Below are 24,331 nucleotides of genomic sequence, written 5' to 3' on the forward strand. Positions count from 1 at the left end.
TGAGTGCATTAAGAGACTGAGACCAGAGAAGGCAAGTGTCTTGTTAAGGTCACACAGCAATTAGGTGCCAAGGCTGAAGTTAAAAACCATGGCAAAGGACTGTGGAGCTGGATTGTTCTCATCCTCCTGTGCCGTCACCAGGCTCGGGAGGGGCCAGGGCACATCCACATGGTATTCGTTTTATGCCTGCATCTCTGTGATCCTTCCCCCACCCCTGCCAACCTCATCCTTATCCCAGGCCTCACTGGCATCCCAGGCATCTGGGCTACAGGATCCGGGGCTCACTCTGGGGCCAGGACTCTGGTTAGATGTTGGAAGCCTCAGTGGAAATGTTGGGAGGCCCCCTGGTCGGGGGGATGGTGAGCCTACCTGGTAGTGTGAACTGCAGGGTGCTGCGGGTCCCCACCAGGTCCAGCGGCCTGTCACATGCCCACAGGTTCCACTTCAGAGCTGTTAACAGAGTCGTTAGCCAGCAGGAACATGCCACCGCTTCCGGAAGTTTGCTCTGGGACTACCCGGCAGCCCTAAGCCTTCCCCCCGGCACAGGTCAGCTGATCAGAGGAGTTGGATCTTGAATCTCAGGATTCAGGCGAGGAGGTTTCGAGGGGAGTGCGGGTGGAGGTACAGCACGATGGCAGGGCGTTCCCTATGTGTGTGTGGGGGGTCGTGAGGCCATATGTGTGCTCTGGCTTGTGGCCACATGAGACAGTCGACAGTGACAAGGGCGACAGTCCAAACCCACCTGGACCCGGGGTCGTAGTTTTGGTTCCCCCAGAGGCAGACCCTGAGGTAGGTAGGCGAGTCCTGGAAGCTCAGGCAGAGGAATGGGGAGGTGAGACGGGACCAAGGAAAGCGGTGACAGGTGCGTCACCAAGCCAGTTGGGGAGCCTGGGACACCGTGCGAAACACACTCTTCAGAGCTACTCCAGCGTGGGGCGAGGGAGCTGGGGCGTGTGTGCACCCCTCCCTCCTGTCGCTGGGTGAGGGCTGCTCCTGGGAGTGGCAGTTTCGGGGTGCTCCGGACCCACCGCCCACGCAGGCAGTGTGAGCTGCCGTGGCAGAGACGGCCCCCAGGCAGGGAGGCGAGCGCTGGCAGCGGGGAGCTGGCAGGTGGCACCGAAGGGGGGAGGGGCGGGGTGTGGGGGGGCGCTGACATCCAGGACCACAGCGTACCGGGGTGCAAGTCTTGCCTTTTCAGGGCCAGCCTGTTTCGCAGAGCCCTCTGTTCTTAGGGCTCGTCGTCTGCTGCACGTGCAAGCCCTGATCCCAGGCTGAAAACTCTCCCGTCGCCACCAGACCTGGGAGCTGCTCATTTACTTCCTTGGATTCTGTGGCCAGAATCCCAACGGTCAATTTCCCCGAAACAGTCTTGAGAGAGTTCAGGCTCTCTCCGGAGGATTGGGGGGCCTCAGGCCTGTGGACGACAGGGTTGGGGATCACCCTGGGGACAAACCCAGAACATACAGGGTCCTTTGGTCATCGCCATGAAAGGAACGATCGTTTGTCTTCACCGTGCTGACTTCAAAACTAACAGGGGGGACAGTCTCGGAGACTAGAGGGCTGCTCCCTCCCTCTGGAGGCAGGACTCTGCGTGACAGGTTGTTGGGGGTTAGAGGGTGGGTAATGGTGTCAACGGCACTGTGTCCACTTCCCTCCCCAGGAACCAACCTTCCCCCGGGCCATGACCAGAGTAGCCTGTGTCCCCGAATGTCCCCGAGCCTCATGGGTCCGGCCCCGCAGCACCTCCCCCGTGTTGAGTATGTCTCTGTCTCTTTGCTCCCAGCTGGAACCCGAGATTAATTAATTCGTTCAATATTTATCGAACACCTCCTGTGTGCCAGACTCTGTTCTAGGTGCTGCGAATACGGCAGAGAGCAAGGCAAAGAGACGATCTAGACTCGTAAAGTGACAGAGCCAGAGGGATCGTGGGGTCAGTGTAATCATTTGTGAGAAGAGAAGCCTGAATCTCAGAGAGGGCAAGAGAAGTCTTCAGGCCACACAGCAAACAGGGGCCCCAGTTTGGAATCATGGGAAGTCAGAGGCAGTGGGCTTTGTGGCTACCTGGTCCTGCCTGCTCAGTTTTCAGAGGCAGAAACCAGCAGCCCGAGGCGAAGGGTCTCGCTGAGCTCATGGCACTGCTCTCCCTGCCAGCAAGCATACCCTCCTTGCCCACGTCTACCTGCTAAGCCGGATCTGGGCTCTGATTTACTGAGAGAGAGAGAGAGAGAGAGAGAGAGAGAGCGTGCGTGCGTGCGCGGGTGTGTGCAGACCACTGGCATAAGGTAACTGGTTTCCCTGGGTACCTCAACAGGAGCTGAAATACATTCTCCAGGTTCTCTGCCCTGTGCAAGTGCACTTTATTTGTATTTTTTGTGCACACGTAAATATCCGTGAGCATGCGTGTGCTGTAGGTGTGTCAATGCATGATGATGTACACAAGAAATGTATGCATGTGCAGGGGACCATGTGTGTGTGTGTGCGCGCCCTGCAGACCTTCTTAGGGGCTTCTCCAGGTCCGCCTTTATCCCACCGCCCCTCCAGGCAGCCCCTGGCCGCCCTTGCTGTGGTTCCCAGGCAGGGGGTGGCCCGGCGCGCAGCACCCCAGGTTGTCAGAGTGGGGCTTGTGTGCAGCCTGGGTACGGCTGGCCTCCACCCTTTCCCGGAGACCTGAAGCGGGGGCAAGGGCAGGCCGAGGCTGGCCTGGAGCTCCTGGCTAATTTTCCCGGCCTCTATCGATCCGGCAGCTTCTCCTGAGTCTATTAGCAGTCGGCGAGTGAAAATATCCCCCATCGTGAGCCCTGACCTGAGACAGGGAGGAATCCATAGCAATTTGTTCAAACAGAGGAAAGCGTTTCCCTCTGATTTGTATTCCAATTTATTCCAGGCAGGAAGGGGGTCAGGGTGGGAGGGCAAACCCTGGCACAGCCAGAGCTGGGCCCAGGCCCGTCCCCTTCAACCCCCATGCCAGCCGGGGTGGCAGCTGGTGCTCCCCACGGTGCCTGGGGGTGCTGAGCAGGGGAGGGTGGGCCCTCAGCGGGGGGTGGGAAGGGAGGCCCGCCAGCCTTCCCAGCAGGCCCTGCCTGGCTGGAGAGCTCAGTTGTGGATTTGATTTCACAAAACACAAAGCCGCCCGCTCGGAGCCTCTCTCCCGGGCACTGGGGCCTGCGCCAGGCGTGCGCTCACCCACTGCGCCCGTGCCAGGGTGGGGGCTGGGCCGTGCGCATCAAGACAGTGGCCCCAGCTGGGCTGAGTGGCAGGGGGGCCTATTCTTCTGAAGCCCTCTCTGGCCAGCTTTGCAGCAACAGAGCTGCTGAGGCTGGGAGGGGAGCTGGCACCTTGGAAAGCCCCGTGCAGGGGGACAGCCCCAGTGCAGCTCCCGACTCAGTGCTCGTGCTTCCTTGCTGGTCTGAGCAGCTGAGACTTCCCGGTTAGGATGCCAGTGAGCCTCTTTTGAGCACCTACAACGATGACAGCTCTGGCTTACATTTATTAAGTACCTACATTTATTAAGTACCAGCACTGGGCTGGTGCTGCCAAGTGTCTGGTCCTTGCAGGGTCCAGTCTTCCTCATGTGCCTCAGTTTCCTCATTGGTGCTCCTCCCACCCTTCTGCATACCTGTCACCTCCTTCACCCTTCTCTGCTCAGTCCTCACTTCCTCATGGGAGTGGCTTCTGCCATTCACCTGAGAGTGGCCCTGGTGACCGAGGGTCTCAGAACCGATGCCTCTGCAGTCTCCCTTTTGCAGAGGGACCCCAGGAACAGGCTACCCTCCTTCCTTCTGGATCGCTTCCTTTGGCCCCACCTTGCCCTCCCCTCCCTGTCAGGGCCCAGGCCTCTGCAGAGGTGGCGCCATGGCAACCGGAGAGGAGGATTCTGGGAAGGGTCAGCCAAGTGGTCCAGCACAGCCCCCACCTCCCGGCCCCACTGCTTCCTTCCCTCCTGCATCAGCGCCCAGGGAGGGGCGTAACTGGAGAAGTTCTTCACACCGAGATGTCAGCGACTAGCAGCTCTGAGGTCAGCTGTTGCACATGACTTGCCAGGCTCCATGACACCGCCAAGGTCTAATTACAGAATCAAGTAACTAAATATATCAAAGTGGATGAATAATCATGTCTCGCTCAGGTGGAGCGTGGGGAGGCAGCGTGGCTCAGGATAGGAGCAGAGGTTTCCGAAGCAGACCTGGGTTTGAATTCTACTCAGCCACTCACTGGCGGTGTGGTCTTGGGCAGGTTTTGTGCTGTGCCTCAGTTTCCCCATGCACGAGACAGGGATAATAATGGCACCTTCCTCGGAGGGCTGTTGCAAAGAGGAAATGAGGGACGTGTGGAAAGCCGGTCTTGGCCCCGTAGCTGGCACTCGGGGAGCCAACGCCCACGGCTGTGCGGAGGAGGCCTTGCTAAGTGAGTAGGTCCAGTGCTGGGCCTGGCTCAGGAAGCTGATGCTGTCACCTGCTGAGTCACAGAGGCTGCCACCAGGGAAGTGGCATGGGAGGCTCCGTGTACAGGCATGTGGCACAACACTGGGAGAAAGGGGGAAGGAGACTGAAACCTGGCCCCGGAGAAAGGGTGGAAGAATTCCAGCCCTCTTCCCATTGTCCCCTGGGGAAGTTTATAGTGAGAGTCTTCCCCTTTAGCTAATGTACAGGGCTGGGAGCCAGGTGTAACTTGCACCCAGCCCTTTACTGCCACCCACCTCTCTGTGCACTCCAGACCTCACTGTCCTCCCGAGGGCTGCCCCTCCTCCCATGCCCACAGCCCGCAGGGGCCTCCTGATGGCAGCGGCTTTTCTGCCCCAGCTGTGACTGAACCCTGGTCCAATTGGCCTTCCCCATGCACAGGTCCTTCACTTTTCTCCCTCGGCCTACTGGATTTCAAGTCATTTACAAATTGTTAGAGGTTCAGCATTATAATCAGATCCTATGGTGCGTGCCACTTATGTGGCTTCTAAAATCTTAGCCTAAAAAGGAGAGGAAACCCCTCAGTGATGAAGAGAAAAAAAAAAAAAAACAACCAATAAGAGAATACTTAAGCAGGAGCAGGTATTGCATTTCCTGATTTATAAATATACCTGATGCTAAAGAAAACATGCTCCTAAACTTTGTGTTTCCTGAATTGACTCTCGGAAACAAAAAATTGTTCATCCCTTTCGGGGATTTAATGTGCTTTCCCTCCCAGGGGTGTTTGCCTTTTGCAAAGGAGGATACAGAAAGAGAATAAACGAGTGACTATTTAACGTCCTGGGCATCAGTGAGTGTCACGGAGATCGCACAAGCGGGGGAGGGTGGGGAATGGTGGGGTGCGGTTGGGGCGTTAGCTCCGTGGGGGGCCGGGAGGGCCTCTGGGAAGAGCTAAAGGAAGTGACAGAGGGAGCCCTGGGGACCCCGGGAAGAGCCAGCCAGGCAGGAGGTCTGAGGAGGGAACGGGCCAGGCCTGCTGGAGGGGGGGGCAGTAGGAGGTGAGTGGGGATGGGAGCAGATGGCGGAGGGCGTGGCAGGCTGCCACAGAAGCACTGGCTTGGACTGTAGTGACATGGCACCACAGCAGGTGAGCAGGGGAGAGCTGGGATCTGGCCTAGCGTTGGAGGGCCCCTCTGCCTGCCTGCGGGGAACAGGCTGTGCCAGGCAAGGGACCGTGCAGGGCAGACCCAGCAGGAGGCTGCTGCCATGGTCCAGGCAGGACCCGGTGGCGGCGGCTAAGACTAGGCTGGCATGGCAGGGGGCGCATTTGGGACGGGTTCTGAAGGTAAAGTCGGCAGGGCTCGCTGGCGGATTGGGTGCGCGGTGTGGGAGGGGGAGAGAAGACATGGATGGCTCCCAGATTTCCGCCTGACGCTTGGTCAGCAGGAGATGGTGTGTTCCTGCAATCTAAGTGTAGGGGTGAGCAGTGGCTCTCGGCCCTTGGGGGTGCTGGGGGGCGATCAGCGTTGGCGTCCAGAGGTCAGCAGATGCAGAGGGGCATAGAGCATATCTGGTCCTTACACTTCTGCTCCCTGGTTTTTAGACCTCAGAGCTAATTCTCCTGCCCGAGGCCTGGCCTGGAGGAACCTTGTAACTCCGTGTGCAGAGGTGGCGTTAAGGGGTTTCCAGCAGTGAGGTTGCAGCACCCCTGTCCCCACCCTGCAGCTGGGCCGGTACTTTCCCGGAGCTGGAGCTCTGCCCAGGAACCCACAGTGACCTGGGGTGGGGGATGGGAGTGCTGCCTGGAGCCCCCGCCCCACCCCAATGCTGTTTTTCCTTCCCTTCCCCTTCTGTGCTGGGGGCTCAGGCCCCACCTGCTCTCAAGCTGCAAGATTGATTTTTGCTTTCGGGGTTGATGTTATTGTTATTATTATCCACTTAAACAACTTCACAGAAAAAAAAGCGGCCCAATGACCATGAAACATTAACCATTCATTCTAAATTCCCTGCCCATACCTGTCAATATATTTTTACATAGCAGTAAACAGTGGTCCGTTCTGCTTTCTCGGCTGACTTTATCTCCTACACACGTCTCCTGCTATTGACCGAGCCCTCAGACCTGTCACTTTAATGGCCGCAGGGCACCCCCTGCATTGATGTGCCGGAGTTTGGGTCACCATTTCTCTGCTGCTGGGCGTTCGGGTAAAGGAGCCAATTTCCTTTTCTTTTAAATAGCTCTGCTGTGAATATCCTTATGTGAATTCCTTTTTCCTTTTAAATTATTTCCTTGGGGCCTATTCCCCAAAGTGAGATTGCCTAATAGGTCATAGGATAGGAACAGCTTTATGGTTCTCATTTCACACTGCCGGGTTGTGCGACAGAAAGTTTGAGCTGGTGTTGTGCACAGCCCAGCCACAGTGGATTTTATCATCTTAATTCATTTTCGCTGGCTTAATAGGTGCGTTATGACCTGCTTTTTAACCTCCAATTTTCACTTCCTGAGCCATATTTGGGTCTTTCAGCACCTAATAATAATAAGACCCGGTCTATGCAGAACTTTACAGTTTACACGGCACTTTCTTAAATGTCATCTCACTTAATAAGACACTGTGAGCCTAATGTTATTGGCTTCTGTTTTACGTTGGGGGAGATGGGGGTTTAATCAAGTTAAGTGCTGGACGGAGCCTCAACCAGTCCTCGGCAGGTTTGGCTGCTTCTCCACTGCACCGTGTGGAAAGGCCGCCCACCGCCCACCCCGTCCCGTTCTCCTCTGAGGGCTCAGGGGCCCCAGATGTCCGTTTCAGCTCAGCCCCATTGCCTGCCCTCGGCCCCCACATCCAGGCCTGTGCTGGGCCCAGGCCTGTGCTTCAGGGAGGGGTTTAGCTCCACAGGGCTTGGAGCCAGCCGTGATCTAGCGCTTTGCCCCCCGGGCATTTAGGTCAGGTGGGCTTAGGGGGCTCCTTGCTTACGCGCAGCAACTGCTCCCCCCCGTTTTCTGGCGTAGGTCCTGCATTCTGGGTTGCAGACCTGGGTCTGGCAGTGTGTCTTCAGTCCCAACCAGGAGGTGCCCTACCCCTAGTGATTGTGAGACCGGGTCATTAGGGTACTGTCAGCCTCCCCGCTGGAATAGGAGGGCCATCTCGGGTGGACACACCCTGAGGCATGAATTTGATTTTATTCCAAATTCTTGTATCTACATGGGGTGTGCAATGCTCGTAGCACTCCATTCGTGCTGTGTTTGCTACAACAGGAAGCACTCTTACACCATCTTACAGTTGGGAAACTGAGGCTCTAGACTAGAGGGCTAAGTAATTTGCCTCAAGTCACACAGCTGTTATGGCAAATGCCTGGACAAGAATCCTACACCCAAGGCCGTGTCTACCTCAGCCTTGCTCCTCCTGTGGGCTTGGTTCAACAGGTATGCCTTGACGGTGGGGCTTGGTCAGATGTAGACTCTGGGCTGCTGCCAGGGACCAGGGCCAAGGGCACCACAGTGATGGGGTCTCTAGGACTGGCAGAACTTGGTGGGGCTGGGAGGCCGGGCCCCAGGCAAGAGAATTTTACATGCAGGACTTTGGAACAGGCTCTCAAAGGGTCTTAGGCTATATAATTTTTTTTTAAAGAGATAGAATCTCTGCCATCCAGAGCTTGAACTCCTGGCCTCAAGTGATCCTCCTTCCTCAGCCTCCCAAAGTGCTGGGATCATAGGTGTGAGCCACTGTGCTTAGCCCTGGGCTATATTATTAAATGGAAATGCATTGGAACTGAATTTATTGAGTGCCTACAGGTACTATGTGCTATGTATGCAGTGTGCGTTGTCTTGTCTAATCCTCACAACAACCCAGAAATTATTTCCATTAGACCCTGATACGTGTTGTAGTCACATCCCCATTTTGCAGATTAAGAAACTGAGGCTTAAAGAGGTTAAACTACTTGCCCAAGATCACACGGTCATTGAGTAAGAGGTAGAGCCCTACCTCCTGCCCCTCACACTCCCCCATCTGGGCAGCGCTTTCAGAACTGCATCCACAGCCTCCAATCAAGCAGTGCCAGCGGGAGGCCTGGGCCTCTCCGCTCTCTTCATGAGTGTCCTGTCTGCACTGGGCACAGCTGCCCTATGTCCCCTCATCATTGAGAGTTTTGATCCCGTGGGCGTCCTGGGGCCCACCAGAGAGAAAGTGCCTTTATAGTTCCCCTCAGGGGGCCTAAGAGTGCTCATTTAGAGGCTTTCCCAGTGGCCCGTCCAGACATCCCAGGGCTCCATACGTGCGTGGGCAGATTAGACTTCCACTGATACACAGACGACAAAGATTCTGTGGGCGTCACCTGACACTCTCAACACCTGGGTGGCCTCCGATGAGGCCAGAATGTGGGTGCAGCAGTGCCGAGCATTCCCAGGGGCGGGGACACAGAGGGACTGGCCACCACTTTCAGCAGAGGAGGGTCGTCAAGAGCGCCAGCCTCTTCCGGAAGCTCCGGGCTCTGCAGACAGCAGCAGGCCCTGCATCGGCCATGGAAGCAGATTGTGTCCCTGTGCTCAGTCGCGGTGGCAGGGTGGCAGCCTATGCACTCTTTTCAGCGATAGCTCCTTGCCACGTCCAGTGACAGTGCCCTTGTACCCAGAGGTCAGAGACACATGTCCTCCGGCTGGGGAGAGATTTTTGCGGCCAAAGGGAAGGTCAGCTGAATATGGGTTTGGTTTTGATTAGCAACAAAGGCCTTGTGGCGGGGAGCAGACTGTAACACGGCCGTGGCGGGAGAGGGCAGAGGCTCCCGCCGCCGAGGAGGGCTATGCCTCATTTGGCTCCGCATCCGGGCGCTGGGGGCAGGAGATCTCCCGTAATAGGTGCTCAGAAAATGTTACAGAGCAAATCAATGAATCAATGGCAAATTAAAAGGTGATTATGTGTGTCCTTTGAGGGATTGGGAGGACAGGGAGCAGGAGGGAGGACGGGGAGGGGATGAACTTGGACATAGGTCTGATGGCCCGAGGGACCGGGCAGAGGCGGGTGGGCAGAGCCCGCGGTGTTTCCCTTCGGGAGGGGCTGGGGAGACGGGGCAGTGTGGGCGGGGCTGTTTCAAACTCGTTTTCTGAGCACAAAACGGGTCTCCCCTAGACAGGGAGCACTCTTGAGAAGTCACCTGTGCTCCCCAGCTGGGGTGAGTGGAGGACAGGCTTTGGGCAGCGCTGCGGACAGCCAGGGCCGCGGGAGGGGCAGAGCAGCCCTGCTGCAGGGAGCACACAAGGGCGGTATTGGTTCCCCCCGAGTGGCCCACGCTTGATGGCCCACGGTGCGCAGAGAGCCTCGGAGCTCCATCCCTGGCAGAAGGAGGCCCTGGCGGAGCAGGCCAGGCGCCTGCCCAGGCAAGCCTCCTCGCAGGCCCCTGGCCGCCATTCTCTGAGCAGCTAATTAAAAGAGAAAAGCCTGTAAATATTTCAGCACTGTTAACTCCGCTAAATTATTAAGTGTCCATTTGCATTACATGCATAAAAGGATCAATAAACATGTGCGTACTAGGAGCTGGGAGGGCGAGAGGTGTCCCAGTGAGGGAGCCGTGGTTCCTAAGGACGCTGCACGGTATCGGCCCAACTGGAGACTTGGGGACCACATGCCGGGCTGTGGGCCCGCGTCCGGGCACTGTGCCAGGCACTCGGGCACTGGAAATGCATGGAAGTTAGCTAGCATGAAAGTCCAGGAGTCGGACAGACGCCAGGCCAGCAGGGTGTCTGCGCAACCTACTTAAACTTGCTAAGCCTCAGCTTCCTCATCTGAAAAATGTGAACAACAATAGGCTTGTTACGAGCAATAAGTAAGATAACAACATGTGGGCGCCAGTACAAGCTGGCACAGAGTGAATGCTCCACACAGGTAGCCATTATGGTTATAGTTGATCATGGGGTAGACCTGTGACAGGTGAGGGGAGACCTGAGACATGGCCCAAGTCCCCAGCTCCCTCTGCCTCTCAGCAGGCCTTCGTAGGTGTCATTCTTGCCCAGCCTTTCCAGACCGTATGCTTCCCTCTCGCAGGCCCGAGTGCCCGGACTCCTGTACCCCAGCACCGAGTTTAGCACCTCACAGTGACAAGGACTTGCTGAGTGACTGATGGAAGCCAGGGCCAGAACGCAGATCTCAGTTCTGTATCACCCTGTTCAGATCACTCCGTGATGCTTCTGGGGGGTGGCTGGGGGGGTGGCACCTGTCATGCCGTCTGTGGGCAGATAAAACCACCTCCAGGTGGGGAATTCTGCAACACCCTTGCTCCTTTTGTCTCCTTGTCCCTCCTGGTTCTGCTCTTGGGCAGTCTTCCCGGCCTGCAGACTCCCTTCCCTGGAAAAAATCACAACTAGGAAGAGGGCAACGCCCCCAGCTTGGCCAAGCCATGATTGGGCTTTTTATTAAATTTATTTTTTTAAATTTATTTATTTACTTATTTTTTGAGACAGAGTCTCACTCTGTTGCCCAGGCTACAGTGCCATGGTGTCAGCCTAGCTCACAGCAACCTCAAACTCCTGGGCTCAAGCAATCCTCCTGCCTCAGCCTCCCGAGTAGCTGGAACTACAGGCGCCCACCATTACACCAGCTAATTATTTCTATATTTAGTCACCTGGCTAATTTTTTTTTCTTTTTTTCCTATTTTTAGTAAAGACAGGCTCTCACTCTTGCTCAGACTGGTTTTGAACTCCTGACCTCAAATGATCCTCCTGCCTCAGCCTCCCAGACTGCTAGGCATACAGATGTGAGCCACCGTTGCTGGCCCGATTGGCCTTTTTAAGTGCAGGGTGGGGAGAAAATCTGGAGGAGGGCTGAAGGTGCTTTGGTCAAGGTTTTCCATTTGTTTTGTTGTCTGCCTGTCTTACCCGGCCCTGCATCCCAGCGTTGTGTCCACGAGCATTTGACAGCACCCCTACCCCTGGTGACAGCACCCCTACCCCTGGTGACAGTGCCTCTACCCCTGGTGACAGTCCCACTACCCCTGGTGACAGCACCCCTACCCCTGGTGACAGCACCCTTACCCCCAGTGACAGCGCGCCTACTCCTGACAGCACCCCTACCCCTGGTGACAGCACCCCTACCCCTGGTGACAGTCCCCATACCCCTGGTGATAGCACCTCTACCCCTGGTGACAGCACCCCTACCCCCAGTGACAGCACCTCTACCCCTGGTGACAGCACCCCTACCCCTGGTGACAGTCCCCATACCCCTGGTGACAGCACCTCTACCCCTGGTGACAGCGCCCCTCCCCCTGGTGACAGTGCCCCTACCCCCAGTGATAGCACCTCTACCCCTGGTGACAGCACCCTTACCCCTGGTGACAGTCCCCATACCCCTGGTGACAGTCCTCATACCCCTGGTGACAGCACCTCTACCCCTGGTGACAGCACCCCTACCCCTGGTGACAGTCCCCCTACCCCTGGTGACAGCACCCCTACCCCTGGTGACAGTCCCCCTACCCCTGGTGACAGCACCTCTACCCCTGGTGACAGCACCCTTACCCCTGGTGACAGTCCCCATACCCCTGGTGACAGTCCTCATACCCCTGGTGACAGCACCTCTACCCCTGGTGACAGCACCCCTACCCCTGGTGACAGTCCCCATACCCCTGGTGACAGCACCCCTACCCCTGGTGACAACCCCCGGTGACAGTCCCCCTACCCCTGGTGACAGCACCTCTACCCCTGGTGACAGCACCCCTACCCCCGGTGACAGCACCCCTACCCCCGGTGACAGCACCTCTACCCCTGGTGATAGCACCCCACCCCTGGTGACAGCACCCCTACCCCCGGTGACAGCACCCCTACTCCCGGTGACAGCACCTCTACCCCTGGTGACAGCACCCCACCCCTGGTGACAGCACCCCTACCCCCGGTGACAGCACCCCTACCCCTGGTGACAACCCCCGGTGACAGTCCCCCTACCCCTGGTGACAGCACCTCTACCCCTGGTGACAGCACCCCTACCCCCGGTGACAGCACCCCTACCCCCGGTGACAGCACCTCTACCCCTGGTGATAGCATCCCTACCCCCGGTGACAGTCCCCCTACCCCCGGTGACAGCACCCCTACCCCTGGTGACAGCACCCCTACCCCCGGTGACAGTCCCCCTACCCCCGGTGACAGCACCCCTACCCCCGGTGACAGCGCCCCTCCCCCTGGTGACAGTGCCCCTACCCCCTGGTGACAGTGCCCCTCCCCCTGGTGACAGTGCCCCTACCCCCTGGTGACAGCACCCCTACCCCTGGTGACAGCGCCCCTCCCCCTGGTGACAGCACCCCTACCCCCGGTGACAGCACCCCTACCCCTGGTGACAGCGCCCCTCCCCCTGGTGACAGTGCCCCTACCCCCAGTGATAGTACCTCTACCCCTGGTGACAGCGCCCCTACCCCTGGTGACAGCCCTCCTCCCCCTGGTGACAGCCCCCTTCCCCCTGGTGACAGTGCCCCTACCCCTGGTGACAGCGCCCCTACCCCTGGCTAGCAGCTGGGCAGGAGATTCTCCTACAGAGCGTGGACGTGTCTGATGAAATTCCCTACTTAAGTTCTAGTGAGAATTCTGCCGGGGACCCTAGCAGGCAGGTTGCAATTTGCCGTAACCTGAGCTCCTGAGGGTTTGTGGCTGCCTCGCAGGGCCTGCTGGGTGCGGGCAGCCCCTGCTACAAAATTTGGGGTGTATACTTCTGGGGGAGGAGAGGAGTGAGCTGATAGGCCAGGAGCACTCTGCCTTGGCTGTTCTCATTACGACACTGCCCCAAGGGTGACATCTCTCAGGCCACTCTGCTGTTCTCAACCCCGGGGCTAGGGAGGGGCCACGCCACCCAGGTTAAACCAAGTTACACGGATGTGTTTGCAGCAGGACTTTTCAGAGCCTTTAATGCTATTCTGTGTGCCGAGTCTCTCTGAGAGGGGGAGAAACATGCAGCGTCCTTACTTGGCAGTGAGAATCTTCCGTGATGGGCGTCAGCGAACGCTTTATGGCACACAGGTTGGGACGCTCTGTTCCTTTTCCCTGGGGTTTTGCCGCGAGAGCCCGGGAGAGTGAAATAGGAAACGACTCATCCGCCAGAGGCAGGGAAACACACTCGGTTCCGAAAGCCTGTCCAACTTCTGCCCATCCATGCGACGCCAGGCAGCGGTCACCAAGCCCGGCTGTGCTCCGACGTTCCCGGGGGGTGGGGGTGGGGGGCTCGCTCGGATACACGCGCCGAGGCCCCAGCCCTGGAGAGTCGGATCTGGCGGAGCCGCCCGGCCTGGGCGTCTCCAGATGGGGCTGGGGGGGACACGGGGGGGGGGCGAGACAGCAAACAGAGTCCCCGCCTAGCAGGTGGAAGGCCTGGGTTTGAGTCTCGGCTCTGCTACCGTGGGCATTTCCTTCTCCCGGCCTCAGTTTCCTTCTCTGCCAAGGGTAGTAAATGTGACTTGCCCTTTCCGCCTCAAGAGCCGAGGCGAGGAGCTTGGACGTCTACAGTGGACCCCAGCAGCGTGCCGCCCCCACCCCACCGTGTGTGACAGAGAAGGCAGGGCCCTTCCACGCAAAGGGCTCGCAGGCCCGGGCGGGCGGTGCCCGGGGGCGCGCGGGCTCCTTCGCGGAAGCACGGGCCGCGGGCGCTGCGCCGCTCACTGCCCGCCGGGCACCGCCGCTGCTTTAGCTGAGTGTCCTCATCTGGTCCTCGGACAGCCCCGCTTCACAAATGAGAAAACTAAGGCTTGAGGAACTTGCCGAAAGCCACACAGCTAAGTGTGCTGGTATCGTAGGAAGAAACTCCTTTCCTTGCCAACCCCTTGGCAAAGGGCTCTCTCCCTCCCCCCGGTTTTCCAGCTCCCCTCGAGCCGGCACAGCCTCAGCAGGAATTTTGAGCACATTCACGGAGCATCCCTCCTAGTTCCATGTCTGCTTTGAGCCTCTCCACCCCTGGGATGTAGGGGGGCCTCAGCAGATGGTCTCCTGTCCCCATCTCTTGTTCCTGTGTAACCATCCTGGGAGCTGTCATTTATGGAGAGAGCACGCATACGGTTTGGCCAGATGTTTTAGGTATATTGCATTAAATCCTCACGCCAGCTCTGGGAGAAGGCATCATTGTCCTTATTTTACAACTGAAGAGGCTGAGGCTCAGAGAGGTTAAGTAACTTGCCCAGGGTCACCCAGCTAGTGGGTAGCAGAGCCAGGAATTAGTCCCAGATGATCCAACTCCACAGCCCTTCTCATTCTGTCTCTCTAAAGCAGACGTCTCCTGTCCCCATTGTTCTTCATCACACCCCCCTGTTTCAGAGTCATCACTTATCACGCTCTGAAACCAGCCTGTCATTTCTGTTTCCTTTTTTTGCCATCCGTCTCCCCAGCAATGCTCTTTGAGAGCCGATTGTATTTGCTTCTCACGACAGCGTCCCCAGCGGCCAGCGCAGCGCCCAGCCCGGAAGCGTTTGTTGTTTGACAGACCGAATGAAGGGACGATGTCGCGGAGCATCTTGACACAGGCCCCGGCCTGGCTGCCTTTCTAATCGGGAGATGCTGCTGCTGGCAGTGCCTTCCCGGAGTGCTGGAGGCTGAGGTTCAGCGGGGTGCCCCCTTTGGGGCTCCAGCCGGTCCAGGGGCGAGCAGGGCCGAGGGGAGGCTGACTCATGTGATGGAACTCAGTGGGGGCGTGACGAGCAAATGGAAATGCCAAGGCCAAGGTAGACCAGGCGGTTGGCTCTCAGCGAGCACTTGTTCTGGAAGGAAACCTACACCTGCAACCAAATCAGCGATGGGAAGTGGCTCATCAAGTACGAGTCAGAATAGAAGGAGGTGGGAAATCGTGGTGGTTAGTGGATTATCCTGGATAATCTCAGTGGTTAATGTCTTCAAAGGGAGGTGGATATTCTTTTTTTTTTTTTTTAAATTCATAAGTTAGGGCAAAATCTTAAGTAAATACATGCATATCCACCCACTGTGTAACCACCACGCAGATCAAGACGTGCAATATTTCTATCCCAACATACGGGACCCTACCTTCCCCCGAGACAGTTTTCTTGTGCCTTTCCCAGCCAATAATCAATCCCTCACCCCACCCAAGGGCAATCACTGTTAGGCCTCTGTTACCCTAAGATTAGTTGTTCTGGTTTTGAACTTTGAATAAATGAACTCATACACTATATATTGTTTCATGTCTGGGTTCTTTCACTCAAATTGTGCCTGTGAGTTCAACAGGGTCCTGTTTGTATGCAGTTTACTCTTTTCACTTACGGGGAATGTTCCGTTGTATGAAGACACCAGAACTTATTTACTTATACTACCCTTGGAGGTTTTTTGTTGTTTTTAGCAACTATGAATAAAGCTGCTATGACTATTCTTATACTTATTGTTTGGTTGTCATACGTACCCGTTTCTACGGGGTACATGCCCAGCAGTGGAATTGCTGCATTGTGGGCACACACTGATTTGCCTCTAGCAGGCACTGCCCAAGTTTCTTGCAAAGTGGCTCTACTATTTTAGAGTCAGATAGCCTTAACAGTTAATGCCATCAAAGGGAGTTGGATGATCTTAACAATGCCACCCATGATACCTACTCACAGCCCCGTCTCCAGTGGGGAAACACACCTTTCAGGTGACCAGAGGCGCTGTGCCTGCCAGCTAAGCCCTGTCTCCCCTGGCCTGTGCTGGCTGTGCTGAGGAAGGCCAGCTGTACAGCTCTTTTTCAATACTCCTTATCAGTCACCAAAGCTCTGTCATTACAATACTGCTTTGCTACTGGCAAGCCAGAGTGTCCAAGATTACAGCTTATCTTCCACTAGAGCCTGTTAAATTGATGTCTCCCTTGTTAAGAGGCACCCCGGGCCACTTGGTGTTATCAGTAGCTGGCATGCTCATCATCTCTTGGTAGGTTGTTTCTTGATGAGATTTCCTGGGGACCTTGGCCACAGATGGCTATCTCTCCCACATGCATTTTTGTTTAGGGGTGACAGTTTCAGGCCCAGTTCCCAGATTCTAGGGTGCATCTTGTACAGTGACTATGTGCTGATTACAAAATTCATAGAAAGTGTGAGTTGAAAAAGACCTCAGAGGTCATCTAATCCACTCACCTCCTACACGTGGGGGAAACTGAGGCACAGAGAGGTGAATTGACTTGCCCAATGTCACGCAGCTTGTCTCCTGACAACCAGCCCGGGTTCATTCCTCTGTGGCAGCCAGGCAGGCAGGATGGTCACCTGGATACTCAGACTCTGGGTTGGTTGCAGATGCCACTGTTTGCAAAACCTGCCGCTGTTTGCAGAGACCCTCATGAGACCCAGCATAGCCTGTGTCACTCCCAATCGCTGCCCTGCAAGTTTCTGGACCCACTTCTGGGTGGCCTCTGTGGACCCTGTCTCTGTGATTAGTTCATGTCTGTTCCGTCAGTGTCGGTGGAAGACCCTGTTTGCAGCATCTGTAGAACACATTACAACCCCACAAAGCATTTTTTCATTTATTCTGTGTTATAATCACATCCACCACTGTGAATTCCTAGGGTTCTTTTCATCTCTTTATTTTAGAGATGAGAAAATTAAGGTCCAAAGATCACTAGCAGTTTGCCCCCATGTAATAGAATTTGGGACTGTCCCCGGTCAACTCTCATAGAGCCTCCTTGTCCTTTGAGGCCTGGTTCAAAAGCTGCCTCTTCCATGGAGCCTTCTGTGGTTCTTCCTCCAGAAGATGGTGGTGTCTCTCTCCTCTGATCTCCTGGGACCTTCTGTATCTCTCGGATGGCGCTTAGCGACTTTACCACGGGATATCTTTGCAAAATTCATTCGTTTGACATTCACTGAGCACCTGCCTTGTGTTCAGGGGCTTGTGCTGGGGGTACCAAGATGAAGCTCTGGTCGGCAGAAAGACAGGAATCCTGAATTTGGCAGCCAACAGGTGTGACGCTGTGCTGCGGCCCTAGGGGAGTGACGCGCACTCTAGATACGCCAAGAGCGAGGGGCCTGTCTGTTGCGGGATGGTTCCTGGAGGAGTCAGACTTCATGTGCGGGCGCCATCTTACCTCGGCGCATCCCTTGTGTGCCCCGTGCTCTGGGCCACCTCTCCCTCCTCCGCTGTCAGCTGGAAGTGGACGGCGTGGAGCTGGGGGCCTTTCCTCCTCCCAGAGCCCCAGCGTTGGTGGGCTGGGGCCGGTGTGCCCTTAGGGCCCTGAGGGAGGGGCTGTGACCTTGCAAGTTCCCTCACTTTCCTGCTGGGCCTGCCCTGCCAGATCCTCGCTTTGGTCCCCCAGCCCTGGCCACGGCCCAGCCCTGGGCACTGTGAGAGAGGTCAGGGGGCAGCCACTGTCTTCCCTGAGCTCCCAGCCCGGCTTCTCTGAAACTTCTGTCTGCCGGAGAAGCCGGGCACAGGCTGGGCAGCAGTGAGGGAACCGACAGGCCTCCCGGGAGAGAGAGGAGCAGCGGTGGGGCCGGCTCTGTGTGTCCTTAGGCTGGGGTCACTCTGCACTCTGGCAGTCCCCAGGGAGGCAAGCACTGTGGCGTGGGCAGCCGCAGGGACACGCCTGGGCGGGGACCGCTGCGTCCGCTCCTGGGGCTGATGAGAGGAGACAGCGGGCACTGAGTGGGGACCGGGAGGGGACAGCGGGCGCTGAGTGGGGACCGGTCGGTTGCAAAGCCCCGCCCATACATCAGCGCAGTGAAAAGCGCAGGTCTCCTTCCAGGGGCGTGGGGAATTGTCCCTTCCTGGAGTCCAGCCCTCCTGGCTCTGGCCTCGGGGCCCTGGGAGGCGCCTTCCCTGGGCTCAGTGGCCAGGCCTCTAAGGAGTGGCCCGCGAAGGTCTGCGCTGAGCCCTCCCTGTCACAGTCGGGAGGGTCCCGGACCCCTGGCCCGGGGCCTCTTCTCTAACCTGTGTCCCCCCCACCAGCTCCAGCCCAGGCGCAGATCGCGCACGCGGGCCAGGCGTGTGTGGTTAAAGAGGACAACATCAGTGAGCGCGTCTACACCATTCGGGAGGGGGACACCCTCATGCTGCAGTGCCTTGTCACCGGGCACCCTCGACCCCAGGTAAGCCCCCAGCCGGCCTTGCCCGGGCCCCTCCTGCCCTCACCCCCGTGCTCAGATCAGTGCTTGAGAAGAGGCAGCCAGAGACGGGAGGAGACAGGAGTCCGGGGCGGGGGAAATAGCTGGAAAATTAACTCTGTGGGGAAGGGCTGGAGGCCGTGGGCTCGCTCACCTGGAAACACTGACGCCGGGGGGAACGGACGAATGCCAGTTGTTCCGTTTCACTCCGTGCCACGGATCCGCTGAGCATCCTTAGATGCTCCTCCAGCCAGTGTCTGAGGGCAGACCTCGTGCCAGCCTCCATGCTGTCTCCAGTGTGTCCTCTTCAGAGCCTCGCGGCTGTGCTGTGAGGAAGGCATTAGCGCCCCCATTTTGCAGCTGAGGAAACTGAGGCTCAGGGAGGTTGAGTAAACTCCCAAAGCCACAAAGCTTTTGTGAGGGTGGAAGCAGAATTTGAATGCAGAACCAGTGTTCTCTGAAGCTGGTGCACTTCCAGCACACCCAGCTTTGCGTTGGGGGCTGCAGGAGTTCCAAGCAACACAGAAAACAATCTCTGCTTTAGGAGGCTTTGAGGTTCAAAGACCCAAAGCAATTAGAAAGGAACGGAAAACAAGAACCTGGAAATGCCAGGTGAATTCTGTCACAGACCCAGTGTGTGGTTCAGGCAGGAAGTGTTAGCCAGGAATCCCTGAGAGCTGGGGGGCAGGCGGGGAGGAGGGCTGGAGGGATGGGTGGAATCTGCTGGTGAGCTGCTGTGACCTTTAATAGCAGCAGAGAAGGTGGCAACTGGATCCTAGGAAGGACAGTGAAATGCAAAATCCTTTCTTCCCCCCGGAAAATTTTTGGGACAGGGATGGCTGTAGTATGTTTGGCCATGAGACAAGCAGATGGACAAGGAAACCCCTAAGGTCTCTTTCAACCTAAAAAATTATCATCACTGTTTACTCCTTCCCAAAGGTTTGTTTGGAAGTGAAAACTAGAGGGGGGGTATTTGTGGGCTAGAAATGCAGATAGAATCTGTGGTGATGGCAGCGAGCAGAAGTTGAAGAACCCTCCCACAGAGACTGGACTGCTTATGCACTGTAGGGATAGTCACATTAACACACACGTGGGGAGTATGAGTTGAGGCCACAGGTCCATCCGTGGCTGGGAGCCGGAACTGGACTCCACCGGAAGCTGGAAGCTCAACAACAGTGGCGCCATCCACGAATGGGGACCGGATGATGTCTGTCCCACAGCCCAGAGTCACAGCGGGGAACAGACTCACTGCTTCAGGGTATGGGTACAAACAGAGTCACCTATGAGAGGCATAGCCCTGGGGCTATCTGTACCTTGCACTCCCCAAATGGTGAGGAAACCCTAACCTGAGAAACTCACATAAAAACTGGTTGGAGCCCATGAACCCATTACCTTGGGCATAGGCAAACATAAAACTGTACCACATACAGCCTGTAAAGACCCAAGCAGGACTTCTGTGGAAGATAATCCCACTGTATACAGCCTGTGGAGTAAAATTTCAAAACATTTAAAAATACAGTGCGAGGAGGATCAGTCTGTAGACCCAACAAGTTGAATAATTCATATCTGAGGAACGCAAGAGAAAATAGAGAAATTGGAAAGGGTCTTCAAAATAAAATTGTTTAGAATTTTGGAAGAGATAATGGAAGGAATGGAATCTATAAGACAGGAGATTATGAAACCTGACCAATCAGATATGGGGAAAAAGCAAATAGAAATCCTAGGAATAAAAATAATACAGTCTTCAAAAAATTTGGCCTTAATACCCTAGAAATAGCTAAAGAGAAAAATGATTGAACTGGATGGTAGATCCGAGGAAATCAGCCGTAATGCAATCCGGAGAGGACAAAGAGATGGAAAATGGGAAAAAGCAATTGAGAGGGAGGATAGGAGGAGAAGCTACAACATAAATTAAGGCGATCCAGAAGGACAGAATGGAGAACACAGAGACAAGGCAGTATTTAAAGAGATAAAGACTGAGAATTTTGTAGAACTGAAGGAAAATAGAAACTCTCAGATGGATGAAGCAAACCAAGTCTTGACTGAGTGTGTAATCAAACTCCATTTAGATAAATCACGGTAAAGCCACACAATATCAAATACAAAAACAATAATTATTTTCATGGCCCCGTCCTCTCTCCAGACCACCGTCTGAACTAAGGATGGATTACCTGACGCAGCCTCTAACCTTCTCCAAGTTTTGTAACCTCTGGGTCGCTGGGGATAGGGTTGGGGGGTGTGTGAGAGCAGCACCACTGTGGCCCTCAGTGGCCACTCCCTGCGTGAGGAAGACTGTCCTTCTACCTGCTTGTCCGCAGCCGTGTTGTTTTCGTGGCCGCCTGCCTGACCGGGATCAGGGTCCTTACTAAGCAATCCTCCCCACGGCAAGACTGAAGCTTTCCACCCCGCCCCCTGCCTTATACTTAATTATCTGGAACTGAGCTGTTTCTCTTAAACCTCTAGCACCTTGAGTAGTAGTAGGCTCAAGTTTTCCATGGGATCCTTGCTATGTTTCTGTAATCTGAGGCAATATGAATAACAAATTTGTTGAGAGACTAATATATACCAGGCACCACACCTAGGTGCTTTACATACTTTCTTTTACATACTTTCTCTACATACTAAACCTCACAATAACCTTGCAAAGTGGGTGTTACGCTATATTGCTTATGAATTGCTGCATAATATATATTCCAAAACCTGGGGGCTTAACACAACAAATACATACTGTCTCACAGTTCCTAAGGGACAGGGCCCTGGGAGCAGCTTAGCCGGCTGGCTGTGCCTCCAGGTTCCACACAAGGCTGCAATCCAGGTCCAGCCAGGGGTGTGGACACCTGAGGGTGACTGAGGCAGGAGGATCCACTTCAAGCTCACTCACATGGCTGTTGGCCTGAGGCTTCAGTTCCTCCCCGAGGGGGCCTCTCTCTAGGGCTGCTCAGGACATGGTAGCTGGCTCTCCCCAGAGATCCCAGAGTGACCAGCATGGAAACCAGTCTTCTGCACGCAACCTAATCTTGGAAGTGACACACTGTCGCTCCTGCTGCATTCTGTTGGTCATGCAGACACCCTAGTACAGAGTGGGAGGGGACTACCAAAGGGTGGGAAGACCAGAAGGCCATGTCGGGGACTGGCCACCACACACACCCCCTTACAGATGGAAACTGGAAGCTGAGAGGCCAGTTACCTATCCAAGGCCACTAAGCTAGTGAGTGGAATAATAGAAAAATTTTATCAGAATCCTAGTCTTCCAGGCACTAAGTATATACTCATTTAATCCTCCCAGTCATGCCAGGAAGGGGGTAGTATTTGCCATTTTACAGGTGAGGAAAGCAAGGCAGGAGAGGTTAGGAAACTTGCCCACAAACCCATGCTCTTATCCACAGCACAGTACGCCTGAGTTAGAGCGTCTTCTCTCTGACCCTGGATCCCCCCGCCCGGGACTCTGGTGTCCCACCCCGAGTGTGCAACCCCACGAGTGCGCGTGGGTAGTTTCCGAGACCCGAGTGTGTCCCACGCGTGCCTGTGAGAAGTATGGGCGGGGAGGGGCGCCGTTGCAGGGCGCTGGGCCCTGAGGCTCTCGGACCTCCCGGCGGCCCAGGTGCGGTGGACCAAGACTGCGGGCAGCGCGTCGGACAAGTTCCAGGAGACGTCGGTGTTCAACGAGACGCTGCGCATCGAGCGCATCGCGCGCACGCAGGGCGGCCGCTACTACTGCAAGGCCGAGAACGGCGTGGGCGTGCCGGCCATCAAGTCCATCCGCGTGGACGTGCAGTGTGAGTCAAAGCCCTGTCCCTCCCGGGACCCTGGCAGCCCTGCCCCGGCCAGGGGCCGGCGGGGAGCTGGGGCGGGAAGGGAGGGCTGGAGAAGCGGCACCGCGGCGGAGGAGTGTAGACGGTATAGGGCGGTGGGCATGCCCTCTGGCATCTGCACGTTCCCATCTGCGATCCGGTAAGAACCTTGCCGCGTCCCTGTGAGGTGGGCAAGGAAGGCAGGATGGGTTGGATTATATCCCTTCCACAGATAAGAGAACTGAGGCTGCACGTGACTTGCTCACAGGCACGGAGGCCAGGTCTGTGCTGAGGACACAGAGGTCTTCCCCGTGGCCCACTGCCCTCCCACAGGACCTCACGTCTCTGCTCTTACGGGAAGGGCAGCTCTGACTTCCCTCCCCCACCATCTGTAGGACCAGGCACACCACCCACCCCTTGTCGCTGCTTGAAGGGGAAGCCCTCAGTTGCTGCCTGCCCACCATGGGTAGCCCCCTAACTCCAGGAGCCTGTCCCCCTGCTTGCCTCCCATCCACGCTGACCCAGGTACCCAGGAGCTGTAGGTCCAGGCCCAACGGCGTGTCTGGGACCATCTTAAGCCCTACAATGAACCTACCTGTTAACTATGTATCCTTCCATCCCCCAAGTGGGACCTGGTAGAGTAGCAACAGTGGAACTCCAGACTTCTCTTCTGTTCCTCGTCAGCCTCCCAGGGTCCTGCCGACCCCTGGGGCTGAGTGTCATTTCTCAGGTTATTGGGGCTGGAAGGGGCTGGTGGGAATAGCCTGGGCCTCACCAGTGCTCACCTCCACTCATGGCCTTGTTTATGACATCTGTCCAGGGGACTGTGGAAGGAGGGCAGAATAATGGGATCCTGGGACATCAGCTGTGAGATGTAGGAATGTGGACTGTTGGTGCCTGTTGTGCACAATTCTGGCTGTACACTAGGATCTCTAGGGAATCTTTATCTTTTTTTTAATTTTTAATTTTTTTTAGAGACAGGTCTCTCTCTGTTGGCCAGGCTGGAGTGCAGTGGCACCATCATAGCTCACTGCAGCCTCAAACTCCTGGGCTTAAGAGATCCACCTGCCTCAGCCTTCCAAGTAGGAAGGACTACAGGCACCAGCCACTGTGCCCAGCTCTGGGGGATCCTTTTAAAAATGCTAATGCCTGGGCCCCACTTCCAGAGAGTCTGATATAATGGACTGGGGGTGGGACCTGATACCAGGAGTTTTCTTTTGCTTTCTTTTTTTTATTTTAAAGTATTAAAAACAATTTTCGTTATGTGGGTATACTGTATAATGCTGAAGTCAGGGCTTTCAGCATGCCCACCAAGGACAGTGTTCGTTGTACCCAATAGGTTAGGATTTTTCTTAAACATTTTCTTAAAATTGAGTAGTAACTGATAGAGTGTGACTTCTTTTTGTTGTTGTTGTTTGTTTGTTTAAGACAGAGTCTTGCTCTGTTGCCCTGGGTAGAGTGCTGTGGCATCAGCCTAGTCACTGTGACCTCAAAGTCCTGGACTCAAGTGATTCTCCTGCCTCAGCCTCCCAAGTAGCTGGGACTACAGGCGCACGCCATGATACCTGGCTAATTTTTCTGTTTTTAGTAGAGATGGATTCTTGCTGTTGCTCAGGCTGGTCTCCAACTCTTGGGCTCAAGTGATCCTCCCACATCAGCCTCCCAGAGTGCTAGGATTACAGGTGTGAGTCACTGTGCCTGGGCGAGTGTGACTTTTTACAAATGTGTGTGTGTGTAAACACCATCTAGTTCAAGGTATAGAGTTTTCCCAGGACCCTAGAAAGTTCCCTCATGCCCTCTCCTAGTCAATAATTCACCCAGAAGCAATCACTATTCTGACTTTTGACACCATCAATGAGCTCTACCAAGCATCAGTATTAAAAAGAAAATCTCCCTGTGATCATATTGTGTAAACAGGGGCAAGAACCACCAATCTACTCTAGTTTACTAATGAGGAAACAGGGGGCCCAGAGAGAGAAGGGACTTAGGGAGGTCACGCTACAAATTAACAGCTACACTAGGATTTGAACCAGAGTTTTCCTGATTTCTGGTCTGCAGCCGCTTCCTCCACCCTCCTGCAGGTCCCTGGGAGGCACAGCTGGGAGGGAGACTGGGAAGCTGTGGAGTCTGGTT

General features: G+C 55.7%; 1 protein-coding gene across 1 annotated transcript in view; it reads left to right on the forward strand.

Moving 5' to 3' along the window:
• Positions 1-24,331, forward strand: part of MDGA1 (MAM domain containing glycosylphosphatidylinositol anchor 1) — a 54,634-nt gene that overhangs the window by 11,227 nt on the left and 19,076 nt on the right. The window contains exons 2-3 of the mRNA XM_012746922.2: positions 18,253-18,392; positions 22,009-22,183. Coding sequence (XP_012602376.2) covers positions 18,253-18,392; positions 22,009-22,183 — 315 coding nt within the window. The remainder of the gene's footprint in view (positions 1-18,252; positions 18,393-22,008; positions 22,184-24,331) is intronic.

This window comes from Microcebus murinus, chromosome 5 (genome assembly GCF_040939455.1).
Source record: "Microcebus murinus isolate Inina chromosome 5, M.murinus_Inina_mat1.0, whole genome shotgun sequence".
Lineage (NCBI taxonomy): Eukaryota > Metazoa > Chordata > Mammalia > Primates > Cheirogaleidae > Microcebus > Microcebus murinus.